We start from the raw sequence: 25,417 nt of genomic DNA on the forward strand, positions 1-25,417 counted from the left end.
CAGCACTTACTAAGACAGAGCAAGATATTTTTTAGTCTTTTTTATGCCTCATGAAAATAATGCATTGTTCTATTAATCTGAAACTGTCACTAAAAATAAGGTTTTTAAAAATGAATCTTTATTCATATTTTTCTCTTTTTAAAAAATTCTATTTTTCCTGAATGAAATAAAGTTAACTGGTTTCCCCAGTGGAAAAAATGAACAATTTCTATGTGTATGATTAAAAGTAGGGCTGTCGATTAAATGCAGTTAACTCACACAATTAACTCAACAAAATTAATCGCAATTTAAAAAATTTATTGCAATTAATTGCAGTTTTAATTGCACTGTTAAACAACAGAATACCAATTGAAATGTATATAAATTTTTTTGACGTTTTCTACATTTTCAAATATATTGATTTCAGTTATAACACAGAATACAAAATGTACACAGCTCACTTTATATTATTTTTATTACAAATATTTGCCCTGTAAAAATGATAAAAGAAATAATTTATTTCAATTCACCTCATAAAAGTACCATAGTGCAATCTGATTATTGTGAAAGCGCAACTTACAAATGTAGATTATTTTTTGTTACATAACTGCACTAAAAAACAAAACAATGTAAAACTTTAGAGCCTACAAGTCCACTCAGTCCTACTTCTTGTTCAGCCAATCGCTAAAACAAACAAGTTTGTTTACATTTGCAGGAGATAATGCTGCCAATTTCTTATTTACAATGTCTCCTGAAAGTGACAACAGACGTTCGCATGGCCAGCGTTGCAAGGTATTTACATGCCAGATATGCTAAACATTTGTATGCCCCTTCATGCTTCGGCTACCATTCCAGAGGACAGGCTTCCATGCTGATGATGCTCATTAAAGAAATAATGTGTTAATTAAATTTGTGACTGAACTCCTTGGGGGAGAATTTTGTGTCTCCTGCTCTGTGTTTTACTCGCATTCTGTCATATATTTCATGTTATAACAGTCTCAGACGATGACCCAGCATGTTGTTTGTGTTAAGAACACTTTCACTGCAGATTTCACAAGACACAAAGAAGGTACCAATGCGAGATTTCTAAAGATAGCTACAGCATGCAACTCAAGATTTAAGAATCAGAAGTGCCTTCCAAAATCTGAGAGGGATGGGGTGTGCAGGATGCTTTCAGAAGTCTTAAAAGAGCAACACTCCGAAACTATAGAACCCGAATCACCAAAAAAGAAAATCAACCTTCTGCTGGTGACATCTGACTCAGATGATGAAAATGAACATGCGTTGGTCTGCACTGCTTTGGATCATTATCGAGCACAACCCATCAGCAGAATTGACACATGTCCTCTGGAATGATGGTTGAAGCATGAAGAGACACAAAAATCTTTAGTGCATCTGACACGTAAATATCTTGCAACACTGGCCACAACAGTACCATGCGAATGCCTGCTCTCACTATCAGGTGACATTGTGAACAAGAAGTGGGACCATTATCTCCTGCAAATGTAAACAAAACTGTTTGAGCAATTGGCTGAATAAGAAATAGGAATGAGTGGACTTGTAGGAATCCAATTACTTTTGGACATAACTCTATATTTGTAAGTTCAACTTTCATGATAGAGTTTGCACTACAGTACTTGTACTAAGTAAACTGAAAAATACTATTTCTTGTATTTTTACAGTGCAAATATTTATAATAAAAAATAAATATAAAGAGAGCACTGTACACTTTGTATTCTATGTTATAATTGAAATCAATATATTGAAAATGTGGAAAACATCCAAAACATTTATATAAATGGTATTCTATTATTGTTTAACAGCACGATTAATCATGCTTAACTTTTTTAATCGCACGATTAACCACAATTAATTTTTTTTAATTGCTTGACAGCCCTAATTAAAGCTTAGTTCACTTTTTTTTTTTTTTTTGCAGTGAGCATTTATTTAAGGTATGACGACCACAGAGAAGGAATATAACCGAAGGCACTGTGGTGTCAGTGTTTATATTTTTCTATGAATACAAACTTAGAATATTAGTTAGTTCACAAACGTGGTACTAGATGGCTGTGCTTTCACAAGGAAAGCAAACATGTCAATGTTGAAACTCAATAGACCTCTGGACACCAAGGGAGATTGACTACATCACCTTCTAACTACACTGACACTAAAACTTGGCAAGAAGATGCAATAAACTTAAGAGTCCGAGGTTCTAGTCCCAGCTCTGCCACTGACCAGCTCGGTGATGCTGGTCTGTTTTTGATTCCCATCCCACCTTTGTCTGTCTTGTCTCTTTAAATTGTATGATATTCATGGGCAGGAACCATTTTTTAATATGGGTTTACAGAGTGCTGAGAACAATGGGGCCCTGGTCACAGTTACGGGCTCTAGGCACTACTGTAGTACAAGTATTGAAGAAGAAGCTACCACCATCAAGATGAAATTGCACATTAGAAAAAACATTTAAGGTCAAATTCTCCTCTCATTAAAAGGCCCAGTCCATCTCCCATTGAAGACAATGGGAGTTGCATTGGGACTGGGCCCTTACACTAGTGTAAATTAGGAAAGTCAGTGAAGTTACATAAGATCAGCATGAGAGAAGAATCAGGCTCCTCCAGTAGAAGAGCTGTACCCAAAAAATACTATTTTGATAATGCAGAATATATTTACTTGAGTTTTTATCCGGAAGTCTGTCTATCTTCCACACTACAGCCCTATAGGCACTTTCATATTTTGCTGTTCCAATTGAGACCTGAATTACAGGATCAGATTCAACTTCATGTAAAGAACCAAGGCATGTTTTTCTGTTCATTTTTGCTTTTAGGGACTTCTGTCTTTGGAGATTCATGGTCCAAAGTGCTTTGATCCACTGTGCAGGAACTGGAAAGCATATCATGACATTTTCACAGTATTTCATGGAATGCAAACGTGCTGGAATCAGAGAAGTAGAAGACATGTTTATAAAAGCCTGAAGTTCTATGTATGCTCCCTGAACAACTACTGCAGCCTTTAAAGAAAATGGAAGGTCTTGCCCAATATACAGTGTCTTGAAACGCATCAGTTCTAACCTACAGGCATCCAATGGTGTAAACTTAATAATTCTAGTTTGCTCAAATTCATGTGTTTTGACACACTTATGGAAATGGTAGTCAAGAATATCAATCCATTTCTTCTCCAGGTCCTTGTCAAAATAAAATTCATCTCTTTTCTGGAGTGCTAGATCATTTAAAGTAAAAAAGCATTCAGTATTGCCATTCACAAAACACATACAATAAATGTGTGTGATGACAGCACTTTCTACAAGTTTTCCTTCTGTTTTAGTGACTTTCCCCCAAAACTTATCCACTATTTCTAGTATAATTTCTTGTTCCTCATAATTTCTCTTTTGCTTACAAATGGCAGGAAGCTTCATTAACTCTTCCTCAACTGTTGCAAGGAAGTCAGTGAAATCATTGTAATCCATGGTTCCTAACTTTAGCATCTGCTCCACCTCTGGTTCATGGACCACTTCTGCTTTGGGGTGGTATTTTCTTTTCTCTGTATAAGACACATATTCAATCTTCACGGTATGGATTTTTCCTGAAACACTACAGTTCTCTAGCTTGGGTTCTGACAGTTTACAGTATGGTTGGAGCTGGAATTCTTTAAAAGGTTTTTCAAGGCCCTTCTCATAGTACATTTGTAAAATGCCTCCAGGTAGGACTTTAAGATAAATAGGACCCCACTGCCGAGATGACATCATATTCTTCTTCTCAGGAATTCTTAGCATGAAAGGCCAACCATCTTTTTTCTGGCTCCTGAAGAGACTGTATGGAATGAAAGGAGAGAAATTATGCCATGCATGTAAGCTGGAGGCAGACAGGCTTCCCAAAGTATCAGTTTGCAAATGTTCAAGCCTTTCACAGATATAACTGAAGGAATTCTGATTGAGACTTTTCTGATCATGGCAAGTGTCTTTTTCTTTAGGACGGCAAATACTTCTGCAAAGCTTTTTATCCTTTCTTTGTGTGTCAACATTATAGGGAGACATGCTAGTTGAACACCCCTCTTTCCAAAATAGACTTGAAAAAGCACAGTCATTCTGAAAATATTGGAAGCGTTCCAATTCCAACTGATCTTCTAATTTATTGCAGCTTTCTTGGTAAGTAGGATTTATTTCACCCGGGACTCCTTGTTTAGAGACTAAAATCTTAGGTGGATTATCATTAGGTGCAGTGCTCAGTTTCTGAAAAGCTAAGGAAGAACAAGTCCCAGGTGGTGGGTGAAGGTTAATGTTTGATGACAGTTCAGGAATAGGATAAAGGATGTGAATTCCTGATTTGGGGATACAGCGACTTCCTGGATATTCTCTGGTAGGTGTAGAAAGTGGAGAGTTACGAGGAGGTCCAGGATTTAAGTAAAAGTCAGCTACAGGAGAAGAAAGTGGAGTTCTGTTTGTAGAAGTTGACCTACTTGAAGATTCATGCATATTAGCAAGATTGAGATTAAGACCATTTGCTTTACAGGTATTACTATTTTCCACTGATTTTTGAGGAGATTGAGACAGGGGTTCATCATCAAAAGTGACCCAGTTTGTTGGATATGTGGAACACATCTTGTAGGAAAAAACTTGAAACACTTATACAGGTATCACCTCTGAGTCATCTGTTGAGAAATAACACAAAACAAGAACAGACGTAATAAGAAATAAATGCAATTACTTTTGAAAAAAACTTACAACATTCAAATTTCATAAGGCCTAAATTTTCATGAGCATCCAGTTTTGGGTGCCTCAATTTCTGGATGCACAACCTGAGTCACCTTAGGCTTGATTTTTAAAGTACTGAGCAGACATTTTTAAAGTACTGCCACAGACCTCCAATTGCTGTCACAAATTGGGCACCCAAACTTAGCGGACAGCTTTGAACATTTGATACACACACACACACACACACACACACACAAACACTGTAAGTGGAGCTGACAGAAATACCTATAGGTAAGGTTGCCTAACATTTTCAATTAGAAGGTTCTGTTATCTTTGGCAAAATAACTGTTTGAGCTGAAATTTTCATGCTGGGTATCTGCCTCATGATGAATTTTTTGGGAAAGTTCAGCAAAAATGGCTCATCTGTTTCCAAGATGGAGGCTAGGAGAAAAATGCATTGCTTTGCCCATGTTAAAAAATTCTTACAACTGTTTTGCTGAGAAGCTAAGGCACCTCCATGCTCTGGGGCAGAGACTTAACATTTGTAGATGGGCATGTGTGTGCATGGAGGAAGCTTCATTAACTCTTCCTCAACTGTTGCAAGGAAGTCAGTGAAGTCATTGTAATCCATGGTTCCTAACTTTAGCATCTGCTCCACCTCTGGTTCATGCCCTATGCTCTTTTTCTGTCTCTGAAATTTCACCCAAATTTGGCTGAGTTATAAGCCTCTGAAAATATAAATTTACATATCTCAGAAGTTTGTTGTGGCTGGCAGAAAAATTCCCTGAACATTCCATCCATACTGAGTCTGATCTACCCACACAGAGTTCTGTGCCAGCCACAATTCACATGCTCCAACAAGGGGTTGAGCAGATTTGAGGCCAGTCAGACTGATGCCTCGGCAGTATGGAGGAGGAGGAAACCGTCGAACTCAAATGCATACGACTAGGTGCAGAGGGACAGGACGGAAGGGTCCTATGGAGGAAAAAAGTAATTAATGTAATTAAAGACTGTCATATTACATAATCATGGGGGGGGCATATTAAGGTTGAACAGGCAACTTGAATTCTGGCATTTCCTAACTTTTGAGTGCTACACTTTACAACCTTAAAACATTCTTAACATAGGGATGTGTGCATGGAGGGTGTGTGTGCTATGTATAATTTTATTTACAAACAAATACCTAAAAGTTATGCTCACTCCACTAGACTTTTGTGCTGGCTCTTTTTCTGATGATAGTTGTTGGTAATAGCAGTAGGAAGAAACACATCCAAAGTGTGGGGAACAAACATATTATTCTTGCCCTTTGCACCTGTGATGTTGAAAGCCAGCTTTGAAGGAAATACTACGATTTGTCCCCACTTAAGTTTAGTATCCATGCCTTTTTGTTCTTCAAGACAGTTAAGAATAAATAACTTAAGCAAAACTACAAGAAAGTAAGACTGAAGCATTCAGACCAAATTGTGGTGTTAGAAAGTATCTTCATTGTCTATGCTATGGTGAGCCAATTTTTCCCAAACCACACAAAGTTTTCTATTCTGTAAGTACTGTAAATAGATGTGGTCACCTTAGGGCTTCTTACCATCAGGATGTGCACATTGTTAGCAAGATATGACTGAAAATTCCACATATAATTTGTTCTGTGGTTGTCTGAAATGGTTCACATTAAATTTGCTTTTGTAGTAGTGGCATGAAATGAACATTTCAGAAGTATAAATACATTTCTAATATTAAAAGTATAAAATGACATTCTGTATACCATATTTTTGTGGATACTAAAATTTATTGTAAATAGAGCTAATAACAACATCCTTTATGGGGAGAGCTGGCAGAAACAGCTCTAAGAAAGGCCATCTAACATTGTCCATTTACAAGCAACTGATAACAGACCTTATATTTGCCAAACTTTAACGATCCAGGCTGAAATTTTCCATGAAGGGTGTCTAACTCAGACAAAATTATTTTTTGAAAATTTTAGCTAAAACAGCTCTGCTATTTCTCAGAGCAAAGCTAGAGAAGATTATGTTGTTTTGCCCTTTTTTAAAAAAAATCTTACTACCATTTCATTGAGAAGCTCTAGGACCTTCATGCTTTGGAATAGGGACTTGAAACTTGGCAAGAGTGGGAGTCAGCTTGATATCAGGAATGTGCGTTTTGCTGTCACCATAAAAATCCACCCTAATTTTGCTGAATACTGGCATTTCCTAACTTTTGAGTGCTAGGCCTTACAAACTTAAAACATTCTTAACTAGGGCTGTCAAGCAATTAAAAAAAATTAATCGTAATTAATCACGCAGTTAAACAATAATAGAATACCATTTATTTAAATATTTTGGATGTTTTCTACATTTTCAAATATATTGACTTCAATTACAACACAAAATACAAAGTTTACAGTGCTCACTTTATATTTTTTCTTTATTACAAATATTTCGACTGTAAACAAAAGAAATAGTATTTTTCAATTCACCTAATACAAGTACTGTAGTGCAATCTCTTTATCATAAAAGTTGAACTTACAAATGTAGAATTATGTACAAAAAAAAAGACAGGTTTCAGAGTAACAGCCGTGTTAGTCTGTCTTTGCAAAAAGAAAAGGAGTACTTGTGGCACCTTAGAGACTAACCAATTTATTTGAGCATGAGCTTTCGTGAGCTACAGCTCACTTCATCGGATGCATACCGTGGAAACTGCAGTAGACATTATATACACACAGAGACCATGAAACAATACCTCCTCCCACCCCACTGTCCTGCTGGTAATAGCTTATCTAAAGTGATCATCAAGTTGGGCCATTTCCAGCACAAATCCAGGTTTTCTCACCCTCTGCCCCCCCCTCACAAACTCACTCTCCTGCTGGTAATAGCCCATCCAAAGTGACCACTCTCTTCACAATGTGTATGATAATCAAGGTGGGCCATTTCCAGCATAAATCCAGGTTTTCTCACCCCCCCCACCCCCATACACACACAAACTCACTCTCCTGCTGGTAATAGCTCATCCAAAGTGACCACTCTCCCTACAATGTGCATGGTAATCAAGGTGGGTCATTTCCTGCACAAATCCAGGTTCTCTCACTCCCTCACCCCCTCCAAAAAACCACACACACAAACTCACTCTCCTGTTGGTAATAGCTTATCAAAAGTGACCACTCTCCCTACAATGTGCATGATAATCAAGGTGGGCCATTTCCAGCACAAATCCAGGTTTTCTTACCCCCCCACCCCCATACACACACAAACTCACTCTCCTGCTGGTAATAGCTTATCTAAAGTGATCATTAAGTTGGGCCATTTCCAGCACAAATCCAGGTTTTCTAACCCTCCGCCCCCACCCCCCCACACAAACTCACTCTCCTGCTGGTAATAGCCCATCCAAAGTGACCACTCTCTTCACAATGTGTATGATAATCAAGGTGGGCCATTTCCAGCATAAATCCAGGTTTTCTCACCCCCCCCCACCCCCATACACACACAAACTCACTCTCCTGCTGGTAATAGCTCATCCAAACTGACCACTCTCCCTACAATGTGCATGGTAATCAAGGTGGGTCATTTCCAGCACAGATCCATGCTTTCTCACCCCCCCGGGTCCCCCGGGAACACACACACACACACATAAACTCACTCTCCTGCTGGCAATAGCTCATCCAAACTGACCACTCTCCAAGTTTAAATCCAAGTTTAACCAGAACGTCTGGGGGGGGGGTAGGAAAAAGCAAGGGGAAATAGGCTACCTTGCATAATGACTTAGCCACTCCCAGTCTCTATTTAAGCCTAAATTAATAGTATCCAATTTGCAAATGAATTCCAATTCAGCAGTTTCTCGCTGGAGTCTGGATTTGAAGTTTTTTTGTTGTAAGATAGTGACCTTCATGTCGGTGATTGCGTGACCAGAGAGATCGAAGTGTTCTCCGACTGGTTTATGAATGTTATAATTCTTGACATCTGATTTGTGTCCATTTATTCTTTTACGTAGAGACTGTCCAGTTTGACCAATGTAAATGGCAGAGGGGCATTGCTGGCACATGATGACATATATCACATTGGTGGATGTGCAGGTGAACGAGCCTCTGATAGTGTGGCTGATGTTATTAGGCCCTGTGATGGTGTCCCCTGAATAGATATGTGGGCACAGTTGGCAACGGGCTTTGTTGCAAGGATAGGTTCCTGGGCTAGTGGTTCTGTTGTGTGGTATGTGGTTGTTGGTGAGTATTTGCTTCAGGTTGCGGGGCTGTCTGTAGGCAAGGACTGGCCTGTCTCCCAAGATTTGTGAGAGTGTTGGGTCATCCCTCAGGATAGGTTGTAGATCCTTAATAATGCGTTGGAGGGGTTTTAGTTGGGGGCTGAAGGTGACGGCTAGTGGCATTCTGTTATTTTCTTTGTTAGGCCTGTCCTGTAGTAGGTGACTTCTGGGAACTCTTCTGGCTCTATCAATCTGTTTCTTCACTTCAGCAGGTGGGTATTGCAGTTGTAAGAATGCTTGATAGAGATCTTGTAGGTGTTTGTCTCTGTCTGAGGGGTTGGAGCAAATGCGGTTGTATCGCAGAGCTTGGCTGTAGACGATTGACCGTGTGGTGTGGTCAAGGTGAAAGCTGGAGGCATGTAGGTAGGAATAGCGGTCTGTAGGTTTCCGGTATAGGGTGGTGTTTATGTGACCATTGTTTATTAGCACTGTAGTGTCCAGGAAGTGGAACTCTTGTGTGGACTGGACCAGGCTGAGGTTGATGGTGGGATGGAAATTGTTGAAATCATGGTGGAATTCCTCAAGGGCTTCTTTTCCATGGGTCCAGATGATGTCATCAATATAGCGCAAGTAGAGTAGGGGCTTTAGGGGACGAGAGCTGAGGAAGCGTTGTTCTAAATCAGCCATAAAAATGTTGGCATACTGTGGGGCAATGCGGGTACCCATAGCAGTGACGCTGATGTGAAGGTATACATTGTCCCCAAATGTAAAATAGTTATGGGTAAGGACAAAGTCACAAAGTTCAGCCACCAGGTTAGCCGCGACATTATCGGGGATAGTGTTCTTGACGGCTTGTAGTCCATCTTTGTGTGGAATGTTGGTGTAGAGGGCTTCTACATCCATAGTGGCCAGGACGGTGTTATCAGGAAGATCGCCGATGGATTGAAGTTTCCTCAGGAAGTCAGTGGTGTCTCGAAGGTAGCTGGGAGTGCTGGTAGCGTAGGGCCTGAGGAGGGAGTCTACATAGCCAGACAATCCTGCTGTCAGGGTGCCAATGCCTAAGATGATGGGGCGCCCAGGATTTCCAGGTTTATGGATCTTGGGTAGTAGATAGACTATCCCAGGTCGGGGTTGTGTGTATATAATGTCTACTGCAGTTTCCACGGTATGCATCCAATGAAGTGAGCAGTAGCTCATGAAAAGCTCATGCTCAAATAAATTGGTTAGTCTCTAAGGTGCCACAAGTACTCCTTTTCTTTTTGCAAAAAAAAGACAGTTACCTTTTCTGTAACTGGTGTTCTTCGAGATGTGTTGTTCATGTCTATTCCACGTGCTCGCCGTGTGTACCAGTGCCGGAAGTTTTTCCCCTAGCAGTATCGATAGGGGAGTGCCCCAAGCGACCCCTGGAGTGGTGCCTCCATGGCGCGGTAAAAGGGGTGCTGCGCGCTCCCCCCACCCTCAGTTCCTTCTTGCCAGACAACTCTGACAGAGGGGAAGGAGGGCGGGATAGACATGAGCAACACATCTTGAAGAACATGAGTTATGGAAAAGGTAACTGTCTTTTCTTCTTCGAATGATTGCTCATGTATATTCCATAATAGATGATTCCAAGCTATATCTGTTGGAGGTGGGTAGGAGTTCACAAATTCTCGGGGCAGAGCACAGCTCTTCTGAACCCGGCGTCTTCCCTTGTCTGGTTTCAGAGTAGCGGCCGTGTTAGTATGTATTTGCAAAAAGAAAAGGAGTACTTGTGGCACCTTAGAGACTAACAAATTTTTTTGAGCATAAGCTTTCGTGAGCTACAGCTCACTTCATCGGATACATTCAGTGGAAAATACAGTGGGGAAATTTGTCTGGGAGACGATCGCATAATGTGAGGTGAACATGTGAACTGAAGACCATGTGGCAGTCCTGCAAATGTACTGAATGGGGACATGGGCTAAAAAGGCAGCTGATGGGGCTTGTGCCCTAGTCGAGTGTGCTCTCACAATCGACAGTGGAGGGATTCCTGCTAGGTGATAACAGGTTTGGATGCACGAGGTGATCCAGTTGGAGAGCCGTTGAGTGGAGATCGACCAAACCCTCATGCATTTGGCCGAGGCGATGAACAGCTGCGAAGGCTTCCTGAACGGCTTAGTCCGTTCCAGGTAAAAGGCCAGAGCCCATCTCACATCCAGCGTATGGAGGCAGCGCTCCTCACTGAATGCATGGGGCTTGGGGCAGAGGACCAGCAGGAAAATGTCCTGACCCATGTGGTAGACTGAGACCACCTTCGGAAGGAATGAAGGATGCAGTCGGAGCTGGACCTTGTCCTTATGGAACACTGTGTACGGGGGCTCAGAGGTCAGGGCCCTGAGTTCCAAGATCCATCTAGCAGATGTGATCACCACCAGGAAGGCTACCTTCCACGAGAGATGCGACCAGGAGCACGTAGCTAACGGCTCAAACGGGGGACCCATCAGCGGGCCAGCACCAAGTTCAGGTCCCACTGCAGCACTGGAGGCCTAACATATGAGAAAAGGCGATCCAACCCCTTTAAGGAATCGGCCAGTCATAGCATGGGAGAATACCATGTGCCCCTGCACCAGCGGGTGGAATGCCGATATGGCCACCAAGTGCACCTTGACAGACAAGGGCGCCAACCCTTGGGCTCTAAGGTGAAGGAGATAGTCTAAAATGAGCTGGATCAGGGCAGCCATGGGCAAAACGCCCTGCTCAGCTACCCATCAGGAAAATCGAGACCACTTTGCCAAGTAGACTCGATGCATGGAGGGTCACCTACTTTCCAAGAGAATGTGCTGAACCCCTTCTGAGCACGTTCTTTCCTCCTGGCCTAACCATTGAGCAGCCATGCTGTGAGGTGGAGTGCTGCTAGGTTGGGGTAGAGGAGGCGGCCCTGGTCCTGGGAGAGCAGGTCTGAGTGGGGCAGCAATGGCCACGGCGGGGCGACTGCCAGGCTCAAGAGGGTCCCGTACCAATGTTGCCTGGGCCACACCGGGCCAATCAGGAGGACCTGGGCCCTGTCCATCTTTATCTTTTCCAGGACCTTGCCGATCAGTGGGATCATGGAGAAGGCATAGAGAAATTGGCCTGACCAGGATAGGAGGAAGGCATCAGAGATAGCACCCATTCCCAGCCGCCCCCACCCCCCGAGCAGAACTGGGGACACCAGCGGTTCTGCCGAGACACGAACAGGTCCACCTGGGGAGTTTCCCACTCTTGGAAAAGTCTGTGCACCACCTCTGGGTGTAGAGACCACTCATGCTGAGAGGAGAAGTCTCAGCTCAGGCGATCTACCCACGAGTTCCAGGCGCCTGGTAGGTGGTAGGCTTGTAGGCAAATGTCGTGGGCTATACAGAAGTCCCACACCCTGAGGGCTTCCTGCCAGAGGAGCAGGCCATGCCTTGCCTGCTGATGTAAAACACCGAGGCCGTATTGTCTGTGAGAACTCTGACCACTCTGCCTTCCAGGTGCGAGCGGAAGGCCATGCTCGCCAGCTGGACCACCCTGAATTCCTTAACGTTTATATGCAGGGCAAGGTCCTGTGCAGACCACAGACCTTGGGTCTGAACATCCCCCACATGGGCTCCCCACCCCAGGTCCTAAGCATGCGACACCAGCTCCACCAATGGGGGCCTACCCCTGAACGGGCCCTGAGGAGGACCACCATTGTAGGGAGGCAATCACCGGCTCGGGAACAGTGAGGACCTTGTCCATCCTGTCTCTGGCCTGGGAGAAGACCAAGACCAACAGAGCTGGAGAGGCCTCATCCTGAGTCTGGTGTGGCAAACCACATATGTGCACGTTGACATGTGACCCAGGAGCTGGAGACATGCTCTGGCTGTCATCACTGATAACCTTGTGACTGTGTCAATTAGCCCTTTCAAGGTCTCGAACCTGTCTGGTGGGAGGGAGGTCCTGGCCGACATGGTGTTCAGGACTGCGCTAGGATATCAGGACTGCCAGATAAACTCTATGCGCTGTACCGGGACTAATGTGGACTTGGTGTCATTCACCAACAGGCCTAGAGTGGCGCATGTGGACAGGAGGAGCGCCACGTGATCCCGCACCTGCGAGCGGAAGCTTGACCAGCCAGTCATCCAATAAGGGAAGATCTGGACCCCACAACGTCTGAGGTAGGCTGCCACCACAGACATGCACTTTGTGAATACCCTGGGAGCAGTGGACAGGCCAAACGGGAGGATCATAAATTGGTAGTGTTTCTGCCCAACAGTGAAACGGAGGAAGCGCCTGTGCCCCTCGAATATATGGATGTGGAAGTACACGTCCTGCAGATCAAGGGCGGCGTATCAGTCCCCGGGATCCACGGAGGGGATGATGGGGGCCAGAGAGACCATGCAGAACTTGAGCTTTATCATGTACTGGTTCACGCCTCGCAGGTCCAGGATGTGCCTGAGCCCCCATTTGGCTTTTGGGATAAGGCAATAGCGGGAGTAGTACCCCTTGCATTTGAACTCCGCTGGCACCACTTCCACCGCTCCTAAGCCAAGGAGCTGCCCCACCTCCTGCTCAAGCAGGGCCCCGTGAGAGGGGTCCCCCAGGAGGGGCGGAGGGTGGTTGGGTGGGGTAGAGGTAAACTGGAGGGTGTAGCCCCAGGAAATGGTGTTGCGGACCCATCGGTCCGAGGTCAGCTGTGACCACTCTGGGAGAAAAGCACCGAACCAGTTGGAGAAGGGAAGCTTTATTGCGGGTGGATCTCTGATGTGAACTGGTAGGTTGCCCACAGGCAACCTGTCAAAACTGCCATTTCCCCGCCTGTTTGCCCTTGGAGGACCCAGGCTGCGGGGCAGACCGGGACTGCCTCTGCGGGCGTTTCATATAGTTCCCCGACTTTTTATAAGGGGGCTCATATTTAGAGTGGGTGGCCTAGCCAGAGCCGGAACATAGAGGCCAAGTGTCTTAAGCATAGTGTGGGAATCTTTTAGGCCGTGTAGTTTTATGTCCACCTGTTCTGCAAACAGGGCATTGCTGTCAAATGGGAAGTCCTGCAAGGAGTTCTGTGCCTCACTGGACAGCCCAGACAGCAGGAGCCACGACACTTTCCCCCACCATAGCTTTGAGCTCATTCCTGTCACGCTCCTGGAGGGAGTCCTTGAATTTGGGCAGAGAGCCCTATAGATTGAACTCATACCGACCCAGGAGAGCCTGATGGTTCGCCACCTGTAACTGGAAACTTGAGGACTGTCAAGGTTCCTCCCCCACTCTGAACTCTAGGGTACAGATGTGGGGACCTGCATGAAAAACCTCCTAAGCTTATCTTTACCAGCTTAGGTCAAAACTTCCCCAAGGTACAAAATATTACCCCCGTTATCCTTGGACTGGCCGCTACCACCACCAAACTAATACTGGTTACTGGGGAAGAGCTGTTTGGACGCGTCCTTCCCCCCAAAATACTTCCCAAAACCTTGCACCCCACTTCCTGGACAAGGTTTGGTAAAAAGCCTCACCAATTTGCCTAGGTGACTACAGACCCAGACCCTTGGATCTTAAGAACAATGAACAATCCTCCCAATACTTGCACCCCCCCTTTCTTGGGAAATGTTGGATAAAAAGCCTCACCAATTTGCATAGGTGACCACAGACCCAAACCCTTGGATCTGAGAACAATGGAAAAGCATTCAGTGTTTTACAAGAAGACTTTTAATAAAAAATAGAAGTAAATAGAAATAAAGAAATCCCCCCTGTAAAATCAGGATGGTAGATATCTTACAGGGTAATTAGATTCAAAAACATAGAGAACCCCTCTAGGCAAAACCTTAAGTTACAAAAAAGATACACAGACAGAAATAGTTATTCTATCCAGCACAATTCTTTTCTCAGCCATTTAAAGAAATCATAATCTAACACATACCTAGCTAGATTACTTACTAAAAGTTCTAAGACTCCATTCCTGTTCTGTCCCTGGCCAAGACGACTACAGTCAGACCCAGACCCTTTGTTTCTCTCCCTCCTCCCAGCTTTTGAAAGTATCTTGTCTCCTCATTGGTCATTTTGGTCAGGTGCCAGCGAGGTTACCTTTAGCTTCTTAACCCTTTACAGGTGAGAGGAGCTTTCCCCTGGCCAGGAGGGATTTCAAAGGGGTTTACCCTTCCCTTTATATTTATGACAAGGACGAATAAAGTTTTCTCCCAAATAAATCCAGCCTGAATCTTTATTTTTTGGAATAGGGGCTGGTTGGCCCTGCCACTCCCTGTGGTTGATCGACACGACCACCAGAGAGGTAGGGGCAGGGTGGGTGTACAGATATTCATGGCAGGCACAAAGTACTTGCGTTCCGCTCTCTTAGAGATGGAGGGAAAGGAAGCCAGGCAGTTGAGGTTTTTGCCACCCCTTCGTGGAGTGGAAGGGATGCTCTGCCTGGTACCGAAGCAGATAAGAAGTTGAAGAGGGAGTCTGAGAGCTCCTCCACCTCCTCAGCCTGAAAGTTGAGGCTTGATGCCACCTTTTCAATAGTTCCTGGTGGGCTTTAGAGTCCTCCTGTGGAAAGGAGGCAGGAGGGGCCGTAATTGCCTCATCAGGGGAGAGTGAGGAGGCAGGCGCGGTACTTCGCGTGTCCACCGGCACCGACACTGAAGATGCACGTCCCACCAACTCCTTCCTTGGAGGCTGGGAAAGGGATGCTGACAGCCGTTCCGAGGCTCTGGCTAACAAGCAGGCCCCCACCGGGGGCTGCATCGGTAGCCAAGGGGCCCATTGGTACCATTGGGTGCCAGCCATGGAGCCTGGGGCCACTGCACCTGCACCTGCTGTGGCACCGGCGGAGCAGGCTGTTCAGCCTGACTGGCCTCTCCCGTTGATTGATGACTACGAAGGGAGGCCAGGCTGGCATGCAACCTGCCACTGTCCCTGGACCTGGAGGAGTGTTGGCATCAGGAATGGTGCTGACCACAAGACCGTGATCCCGATGTGGAGGAACGGTACTGTCGGTTGCAGCTGCTCCACAATCGTCTCTGGCAGGTGGATCCGTGATGGGAAGGTGCTGGTAATTGACTCCCAGGACTGCAGGAGCGGTGCCATGGTGGGGTCCTGGAACAAGATGACGAATAGGAACAGCATCAACGTTCATGTTACAACTGGCTAAGATAGCACTTTGGAGATGAGGACCTTCGGTGCTGTCTGCCTTGGTCTTGATGGTATGCACTCTTCAAGGCGGAGCAGTGCCTGGAGCCCCTGTCAGTCGGAACCCAGCCAGACAACCTGGTGGGGGTTGACAGTGACCGCCGTGGACTACGCACGGGATGGTCACTGAGCAGCGAATGGTGTTGGGAACATTCCCTCGACTGCGAATGGTACCAAGCCGGGGGCAACTGCAGAGATCCCAGAGGTGGCTTGCCTCTGGACCGTGGAGCCAGATTTGGCAGTGCCTCTGGTATCAGCATGGACTTAACGTCCTGGGCCGCTTGCAGGGGCTCCGGAGTGAAGGGCATCCGGACATCTGGAGAAGCCTGGACCTGAGTCCGAGGCCTAGAGGCCGATGGGGACCTAGAACTGCCCAATATGGGTCTAGCCTCTCCCCCGGTGCCACCGCAGAGAAGGCCTCTTCTTAGCCTTCTTGGCGTGCCCCGCGGACGGGGAGTGGTGCTGACTGGTAGATGGCGCCAGGGGGTCGCCACACACTGACACCGTGGTATCTGGTGCTGACTCGGAGCGGCGCGTCGGAGTCAGGGTCAGCGCCAACCCCATCAGGATGGCCCAGAGCTGAATGTCTCTTTCTCTCTTGGTCCGAGGCTTGAACGACCTGCAAATCTTGCAGTGATCGCTGAGATGGGTTTCACCCAAACACTGTAAACAGTCTGCGTGTGGATCACTCACAGGCATCGGCAGCCTACAGGTGTCACATGACTTAAAACCCGGGGCACGGGGCATGTCCAGCCCCGGGCGCACTAAACTAAACTAAACTAATCTAACTACTTCAACTACAGGTACTACTACACTGAACGAACAAGCGTCCTGGAGGAAAGCTGCAGACAAGCTGGAGCAGAGCAGTTCCGAAGCACCTTCATTGGTGACAAGAAGGAACTAAGGGTGGGGGGAGGGCACAGCGCCCCTTATACCATGCCACGGAGATGCCACTCCAGTGATCGCTAGGAGCACTCCCCTACGAGTACTGCTAGGGGAAAAACTTCCAGCACTGGTGCACATGGTGAGCAAGCACACCTATTGTGAAATACACATGAGCAATCACTCGAAGAATAACTGCATTCCAAAATAAAACAATGTGAAACTTTAGAGCTTACAAGTCCACTCATTCCTACTTCTTGTTCAGCCAATTACTCAGACAAACATATTTTTTCCATTTGCAGGAGATAATGCTGTCTGCTTCTTGTTTACAATGTCATCTGAAAGGGAAAACAGGCGTTCGCATGGCATTCTTGTAGCTGGCATCACAAGATATTTATGTGCCAGATGCGCTAAAGATTCATATGTCCCTTCATGCTTTATACGTCCATTCCAGAGGACATGCATCCATGCTGATGACTAGTTCTGCTCAACAACGATCCAAAGCAGTGCAGATTGATGCATGTTCATTTTCATCATCTGAGTCAGATGCCACCAGGTTGATTTTCTTTTTTGGTGGTTTGGGTTCTGTAGTTTCTGCGTTGAAGTGTTGGTCTTCTAAGACTTATGAACGCATGCTCCACACCTCCTCCCTCTCAGATTTTGAAAGGCACTTCAAATTCTTAAACCTTGGGTCAAGAAATCTTGATCAGATAAAATCAGATTTTATCAAGAAATCTGATAATGGAAGCTTCTTTGTGTTTTGTCACACTGTAGTGACAGTGTTTTTAAATCAAACAACATATGCTGGGTCATCATCCGAGACTACCATAACACAAAATATATGGCAGAATGCAGGTCAAACCATGGAGCAGGAGACATATAACTCTCCTCCAAGGACTTCAGTCACAAATTTAATTAACACTTTTTTTTTAAACAAGCATCATCAGCATGGAAGCATGTCCTCTGGAAAGGCGGTCGAAGGATGAAGAGGCATATGAATGTTTAGCATATCTGGCATGTAAATATCTTGCAGTGCCAGCTACAAAAGTGCCATGCAAATGCCTGTTCTCAATTTCAGGTGACATTGTAAATAAGAAGCGGGCAGCATTATCTCCTGTAAATGTAAACAAACTTGTTTGTTTTAGCGATTGGCTGAACAAGAAGTAGGACTGAGTGGACTTGTCAGTTCTAAAGTTTTACATTGTTTTGTTTTTGAGTGGTTATGTAACCAAAAAAAAAATCTACATTTGTAAGTTGCACTTTCATGATAAAGTGATTGCACCACAGTACTTGTATGAGGTGAACTGAAAAATACTGTTTCTTTTGTTTATCATTTTTACAGTGCAATTATTTGTAATAAAAAATAATAAAGTGAGCACTGTACACTTTGTATTCTGTGTTGTAATTGAAATCAATATATTTGAAAATGTAGAATAACATCCAAAAATACTTAATAAATTTCAATTGGTATTCTATTGTTTAACAGTGCAATTAAAACTGCGATTAATCACAATTAATTTTTAATCGCAATTAATTTTTTGTAGTTAATTGCGTGAGTTAACTGCGATTAATCGACAGCCCTATTCTTAACATAGGGTTGTATGTGTGGAGAAGGTGTGTGCTACGTATAATAAAAAAAATGCAACTTGCACCTCCTCAGTAGACATTTCATGAGGACCTCCAGAACCTTCCAAAGACCTGTCTGAAATCTCGCAAGCCTTTTTGGGATTGCACTAAAGTTCCTAAAGCATCCTCATGCAATTCTGAGGCACTTTGGAAAGTTTTCTAGGATAATGCTAATGTCTAAAACACACACCTAATTGCCAACTCTGAAAAACAACTTCGAACCTACCCCAGAAACAATGGTCTGCACTGAATATTTTAGAACATTGCATGGTAGATGCTGTCATCTCTTACATCTTTGGAAGATGAGAGACAACACACAGCGTGACTGTGGATACCACCAAAACTATGGACCATGTTGTAAATCAGTGCCCGCTTTGTTTGCCAGTGGCATCCCAGATTTACATCAAGCCACTCCCGAAGCTACCAATCAGCTCACTAATCTGGACTTGGTTATTTGAACATTGTTAATCTTCTTCTTTCATATGGCAAGAGAGGTGAAGTGGTAGAACAGTTACAGGTTGGGAGCTAAATTCTCCAAACTAACATACTAGAGGAGCTAATCAGGACTTTCCCTAAAATTGCTCCTTCTCTCAGCAGGGGGCCGCTGTTGTATGAGACACAGAAACCAAAAGCAGGGAGGACACCTGTAACATAATGTACCTCAAAAGAGCACCCTGTAACTCCCATTTCATCATTCATATGTGGTTGTGATATTTCATGCAAAGCATGCCATGTATGATATTATATGAAATGTCATGATCTGCTGAAACCCACTGCTCTGTACCAGTATGTATGTCATTAATGTGTATGAAGTTATGATATTTTTCTGTATGGTTGTTACTGAAATATGTTGTCAGTTTGAGAGTCTCTATTACAAGGGTGGTGTTCCCCACCCAGGAGGGTGTTAACCAACCATTAATCACCAGGGGAGTTGTAATCAAGGGATTTACAATTCAATGACAGTTGCACAAGACCACAACAGGGACTGCTCAATCCAGTGACTCAGCAAAACTCACCCGGACATGTCTGGGCAAGTGTCTTCTAGGCACATGAACTAAGGATATAAAATAGCGGAGAGTGGCATCATGCTTTTTCCTTTCTCCTCCCCCATCTACGCTGGAAGCAACAAGAATGCTGAGAAGATGAAGACTTCAACTGAGGAAACTGGTTGTATTGAGACCTGTGTATTAAGAACTGTAACATCCAATGGGGTAAGAAAATTGCTCAATCTAAATACTGCCTAGTGTAATAAGGTTTAATATTTAGATTGTGCACTTATCTTTTATCTTCTGTGTGAACTCTCTGACGTCTTATGCCTACCACTTATAATCACTTAAAATCTATCTTTCTGTAGTTAATAAATTTGTGTTATACTTTACTTAAAAACAGTGTATTTTTCTTAAAGTGCTTGGGAAATCTCAGCTCAAGTTAAAAGGCTAGGGCATGATCTCTCCACATTGAGGGAGGGGTGGACTGGGTAATAAACTTACACTGGTTGGGCTTCTGACCAGGGCAAGACAGTACAGCTCCAGGGTGTAAGGCTGGGGAACTGGAGGGAATTAGCTGGTGCCTTTCTCTGAGTAATTTGTGAATGGCTCTGGGAGCATTCATGCAATCTAGCTGGGTGTGGGGATCCACATGCTGTTGTGCTGAGTGATAACAGCACCTGGAGGGTTTTGCTGCTTGTCACTAGCAAAGCATTGTATCTTCAGGGAGAGGGACATGGGGCTGCAGAGAGACAGGGACAGGTTGCTGGGTCAGGGAAGACACAGGCTATGCCTGAGGTGACAGGGCTTGAATTCTGGTGGAGATAGGTGCAAAGGGGTATGGAGACAGGCTGAGGGGGTAAGGTGCGGGACAAAGACAGGCAGTTGGTGTGGCATAGTGGCAGGGGAGAAGAAATAGGTAGGTGCATGCTAAGGGACAGGGAATGAAGGGCAACCATTTGAGCACACTTCCCCTCCAAAACCTGGAATGGAACCCAGGATTCCTGAGTCTCAACATTCCTTTGGTGTCAGCAAAGAGCTGTGAATCCCACTAGCAAAATGTGTCCCATCAGCCTCTGGCGGCTGGTCCACAGTGAGATAACAGCCTCATACAACCATCTGTTACTCCATTAGTGTGCTGGGGATCTACAGGTCCAAACCCTGCGAATGACCTCTGGGTCAGTGGGGAGGAAAGACAATATAGTAGATACTTTTGACAATTTTGGCCTTAATCTCTCTGTGCATCAGCTCCTCCATTATAACACCTACTGGTGTTGTGAACATACATTCATTCATGTTTGTGAAATGCTCAGATACTATGGTAATAAGTGCCACAGAAAAGCCCATGAGAAAATTAATAATTCTGTATTCAATGCAGGGTTTGGATGGTGAGCAGTAAATAAGGCCTGAAGTCACATTTTGGCTAAAGAGAAATAATTAATAACTACTTTTGTTAGTCTCTAAGGTGCCACAAGTACTCCTTTTCTATTTATTTTGTGTGTAGATTATATTTTGCTTGTAATATGTGGGATGACTCTTAACTAAAAGAAGTGAAGATCAGATACAGGGAACTGAAGATGATGAAAACACCCAAAATACTCAAAATTATTTCAGCTTCTGACTTAACCTGTCAGACTGCAGACATGTGGGCACATAGAAGAAACATTTTAGATTAGCAAATCCAAACCCTTTTCAGGGTGGTTTATAGGCCTCGTTGTTTATAAAGAGACTCTTTTACACTTGACTTTAGGCACAAGTCCAAGAAGTAGTGTAATATTCATGCTGCTGAGCATTGATTTGGCTGGGAGTCTGGAAAAGTACAATTCATTCAATCAGTAAATAAATTAGGTTTAACTGAAATATTCCTCTGATATAAGCATTAGTATGCTTATCTGGATGATGGGATGGATTGCACCCTCAGGAAGTTCGCCGATGACACTAAGCTGCAGGGAGAGATAGAATCATAGAATATCAGGGTTGGAAGGGACCTCAGGAGGTCATTTAGTCCAACTCCCTGCTCAAAACAGGACCAATCCCCAATTTTTTGCCCCAGATACATAAATGGCCCCCTCAAGGATTGAACCCACAACCCTGGGTAGATATGCTGGAGGGTAGGGATAGGGTCCAGAGTGACCTGGACAAATTGGAGGATTGGGCTAAAAGAAATCTTATGAGGTTCAACAAGAACAAGTGCAGTGTCCTGCACTTAGATGGAAGAATCCCATGCACCGCTACAGACTGGGGACCGATTGGCTAAGCAGCAGTTCTGCAAAAAAGAACCTGGGGATTACAGTGAATGAGAATCTGGATATGAGTCAGCAGTGTGCCCTTGTTGCCAAGAAGGCTAACGGCATATTGGGCTGCATTAGTAGAAGTATTGCCAGCAGATTGAGGGAAGTGATTATTCCCCTCTATTCTGCACCGGTGAGGCCACATCTGGAGTATTGCATCCAGATTTGGGCTCCCCGCTACAGAAAGGATGTGGACAAATTGGAGAGAGTCCAGCGGAGGGCAATGAAACTGATTGGGGGGCTGGGGCACATGACTTACGAGGAGAGGCTGAGGGAACTGGGCCAGTTTAGTCTGCAGAAGAGAAGAGTGAGGGGGGATTTAATAGCAGCTTTCAACTACCTAAAGGGGGGCTTCCAAAGAGGATGGAGCTCAGCTGTTCTCAGTGGTAGCAGATGACAGAACAAGGGGCAATGGTCTCAAGTTGCAGTGGGGAAGATCTAGGTTGGATATTAGGAAACACTATTTCACTAGGAGGGTGGTGAAGCACTGGAATGGGTTACCTAGGGCGGTGGTGGAATCTCCGTCCTTACAAGTTTTTAAGGCCCGGCTTGACAAAGCCCTGGCTGGGATGATTTAGTTGGTGTTGGTCCTGCTTTGAGCAGGGAGTTGGACTAGATGACCTCCTGAGGTCTCTTCCAACCCTAATCTTCTATGATTCTATGATCATAAAATGTAATCTGTATGAGAATTCAAGCAGTAAACCAGTGTGGAAGAAAAAAACTACTAAGGTCCTTTGACCTAAATCTTCCTATTGCAGAATTACTGTATGCGCTATGGAAGAATGAGAAAAGGTCATATGAGTATACAAGTGGGTGGCCAAGAGATGCTATGACAGCAGAGGGGTTTCTAAAAGCCCCTGACTATCCAGCCAGTTCTGCTTAAAAAGACCCTAACTGCAATATTGCAATATACAACCCATGGCCTACAGTCAACTGCACTTGGCTTAAACTAGAAAAGTTGCTTATTGATGCAATATGTATGATATTGTCCTTATAAGGCATAATTGATAGGGTCTGTTGGAAAACTACCCATGCGGAAGTGTATTGTTCAAAATGCCACTGAAAACCCTATATAAGTTTGTTGAAGTATATGGAAAATAGAGCAGCTCCTGGCTAGCTGTCTCTCCCTTCACGCTTGTATTACAATAAAGGAATCTCAGGCTGTTCTCATTCAAACACAACGCGTGGTTAATTTTCCACCTCACCAGTGATACTCAGACTGAGGCTCGCGAGCCACAAGCGGCTCTTTAATGTATCTCCTGTGGCTCTTTGCAGCATGTTATTAAAACATTGGTTAATAATTAAATCACACAAGCTACGTTATTAACCAATTGTAGAATACTTGGTCAGTTATTTTATTGAGAGAATAATTATATATATATATATATATATATATATATATATATATAGTGACAAAGTTCCTGCTCTACCTTGGTGGGTCTTGCACTTATTGGCGGATTTGCTCGCCTTGGAGCTTCACAGCAGCCCTCAGCTTGGCCTTTTTTCTGAATTCACAGTCCAGGTCAACTCCTCCTGTGTCTGATCAGGAGTTGGGAGGATTTGGGGGGAACCCGGGCCCGCCCTCCACTTCGGATTCCAGCCCAGGGCCCTGTGGAATGCAGCTGTCTAGAGTGCCTCCTGGAACAGCTGTGCGACAGCTACAACTCCCAGGACTACTTCCCCATGGCCTCCTCCCAACACCTTCTTTATCCTCACCATAGGACCTTCCTCCTGGTGTCTGATAATGCTTGTACACTTCAGTCCTTCAACAGTCCGCGTTCTCACTCTCAGCTCCTAGTGCCTCTTGCCTCCATCTCCTCACACGCACACCACAAACTGAAGTGAGCTCCTTTTTAAAACCCAGGTGCCCTGATTCGCCTGCCTTAATTGATTCTAGCAGCTTCTTGATTGGCTGCAGGTGTTCTAATCAGCCTGTCTTAATTGTCTCTAGAAGGTTCCTGATTGTTCTGGAACCTTCCCTGTTACCTTACCCAGGGAAAAGGGACCTACTTAGCCTGGGGCTAATATATCTGCCTTCTATTACTCTCCTATAGCCATCTGGCCTGACCCTGTCACTATATATATATATATATATAAATAAAATAGTGTATATATAGTTTATATATATAAAATAGTAAATTAAACAATGAATTCACACTACTATGGTTCTTTTGGGTAATGCTGATTGCTAATATGGCTCCTGAACCCCTCAGATCTGAGTATCACTGAAGTAAAGAGTTAACCTGGACTTTAATTTTTAATGTATAATTTAAAACACGAAACACATAACATTATATCCCTATATTAGATATAGTGTCCACAAAGAGTTCTCCCCCCTCCACTCCTTGTGGTTGATGAAGAAACAAGAAATAAATCTCTAATTATTATAAGGAAACAAAATACAATGAAACACCACAGGGCTTGTACAAATGCTGTTCATTCTAGAAAGGATATCCTCATTATGTCAGTACACATTCATGTCTGCATGAAAGCACAAGAATGGGAGTGTTCCTACTCATTGTACCACCTGCATGTATATTTCTATATAATTTAGGATTAGACAACAGTTACTTGGAAGCATTTTCCCTTCACAGCTATATAATCAATTTGTTTATCTGAAGTATGTGTCATATAGCCATACAAGCCATTCCTAGTCTGCAAGGATTAGAAAACCAGTTTGTTTCTAAAAAGGAAAGAGTTCAGCCAAATGAATTTGTATGTTGTGCCATAAACTTTGCAATTTCTTTTGGGCCATCTTAAAATTTAGGAATGCATCCTGGACTATGACAAACTTTGTGCTCATTTTATTGCTGAACAAACAAGAATTTAGAATGGAGTTGTTTTAGTCTCTCATTATTTTTTGAACTCTAAACCTTTTTCTTCACAAAAAATATTTGCAGTACAGTAGTTACTTTTAGTAAGATTCCTCCTCCACCTCTCAAAAGAGAGGGAGTTCCAAATGGTTGCATTGTAGTTAGGATCCATTAGAGTCTCTATTATCCACTCAAACACTGCATATAAGTTTGAAGTTTAGCAAATGGACAGAAAACCTGGGTCATTTCCTCCCCACATCATTACCATTTTTTCTACTGTTTCAGCCACTCCCCTTTAGTTGCCAGCCTTCTTCATTCACCTCTTTTCCCGTCTCCCCTCCTATCATCTTACTCCTGCAATCTCAAAATTACATGGTCTGTTTTCCACAGACAAGATGGCATCATCCCAAAATACCTTGCTACTTTTTCTTAAATCGCAGGTGGGGTAGTACTCACTCAGAGCATCACTTTTGCTCTGAAAATCAGGAGCAAAGCATCCTGGGGCACATCAACAAGTTGGAGGGTGGTGGGACTGGGCACAGAAGTTCTGCATTAGAGCTCAAAGGGAGGTTACAAGAGACAAGTAAGTTATGGGAGCAGGAGAAGATGATGAATGGGCAGAAAGGAAGTGATCGAAAGAGAAATTCTATTGAAACACTCAGGAGAGTGCAGAGACAGGTCTTGAATTGAGTAGGACAAAGCATAACCCTTTCATTTAACTATTTTGACACACAAAAGTTGTTAAACACGGACTAGCATAAGTGAAAAAAATGACAAAATATAAAATGTGACTGTAAGTACATACATATATATTACATAAAACAAACA

General features: G+C 44.0%; 1 protein-coding gene across 6 annotated transcripts in view; it reads right to left on the minus strand.

The window, feature by feature from the left end:
• Positions 1–25,417, minus strand: part of STON1 (stonin 1) — a 93,392-nt gene that overhangs the window by 43,669 nt on the left and 24,306 nt on the right. For all 6 annotated transcript variants that reach the window (XR_012158277.2, XM_073339230.2, XM_073339231.2 and 3 more), the window contains one exon: positions 2,650–4,623. Coding sequence is in view for 5 of the 6 variants with exons in the window: in XM_073339230.2 (XP_073195331.1) it covers positions 2,650–4,573 (1,924 nt within the window). In the remaining variant the exon portion in view is untranslated. The remainder of the gene's footprint in view (positions 1–2,649; positions 4,624–25,417) is intronic.

The sequence above is a fragment of the Lepidochelys kempii genome, chromosome 3 (genome assembly GCF_965140285.1).
Source record: "Lepidochelys kempii isolate rLepKem1 chromosome 3, rLepKem1.hap1, whole genome shotgun sequence".
NCBI lineage: Eukaryota > Metazoa > Chordata > Testudines > Cheloniidae > Lepidochelys > Lepidochelys kempii.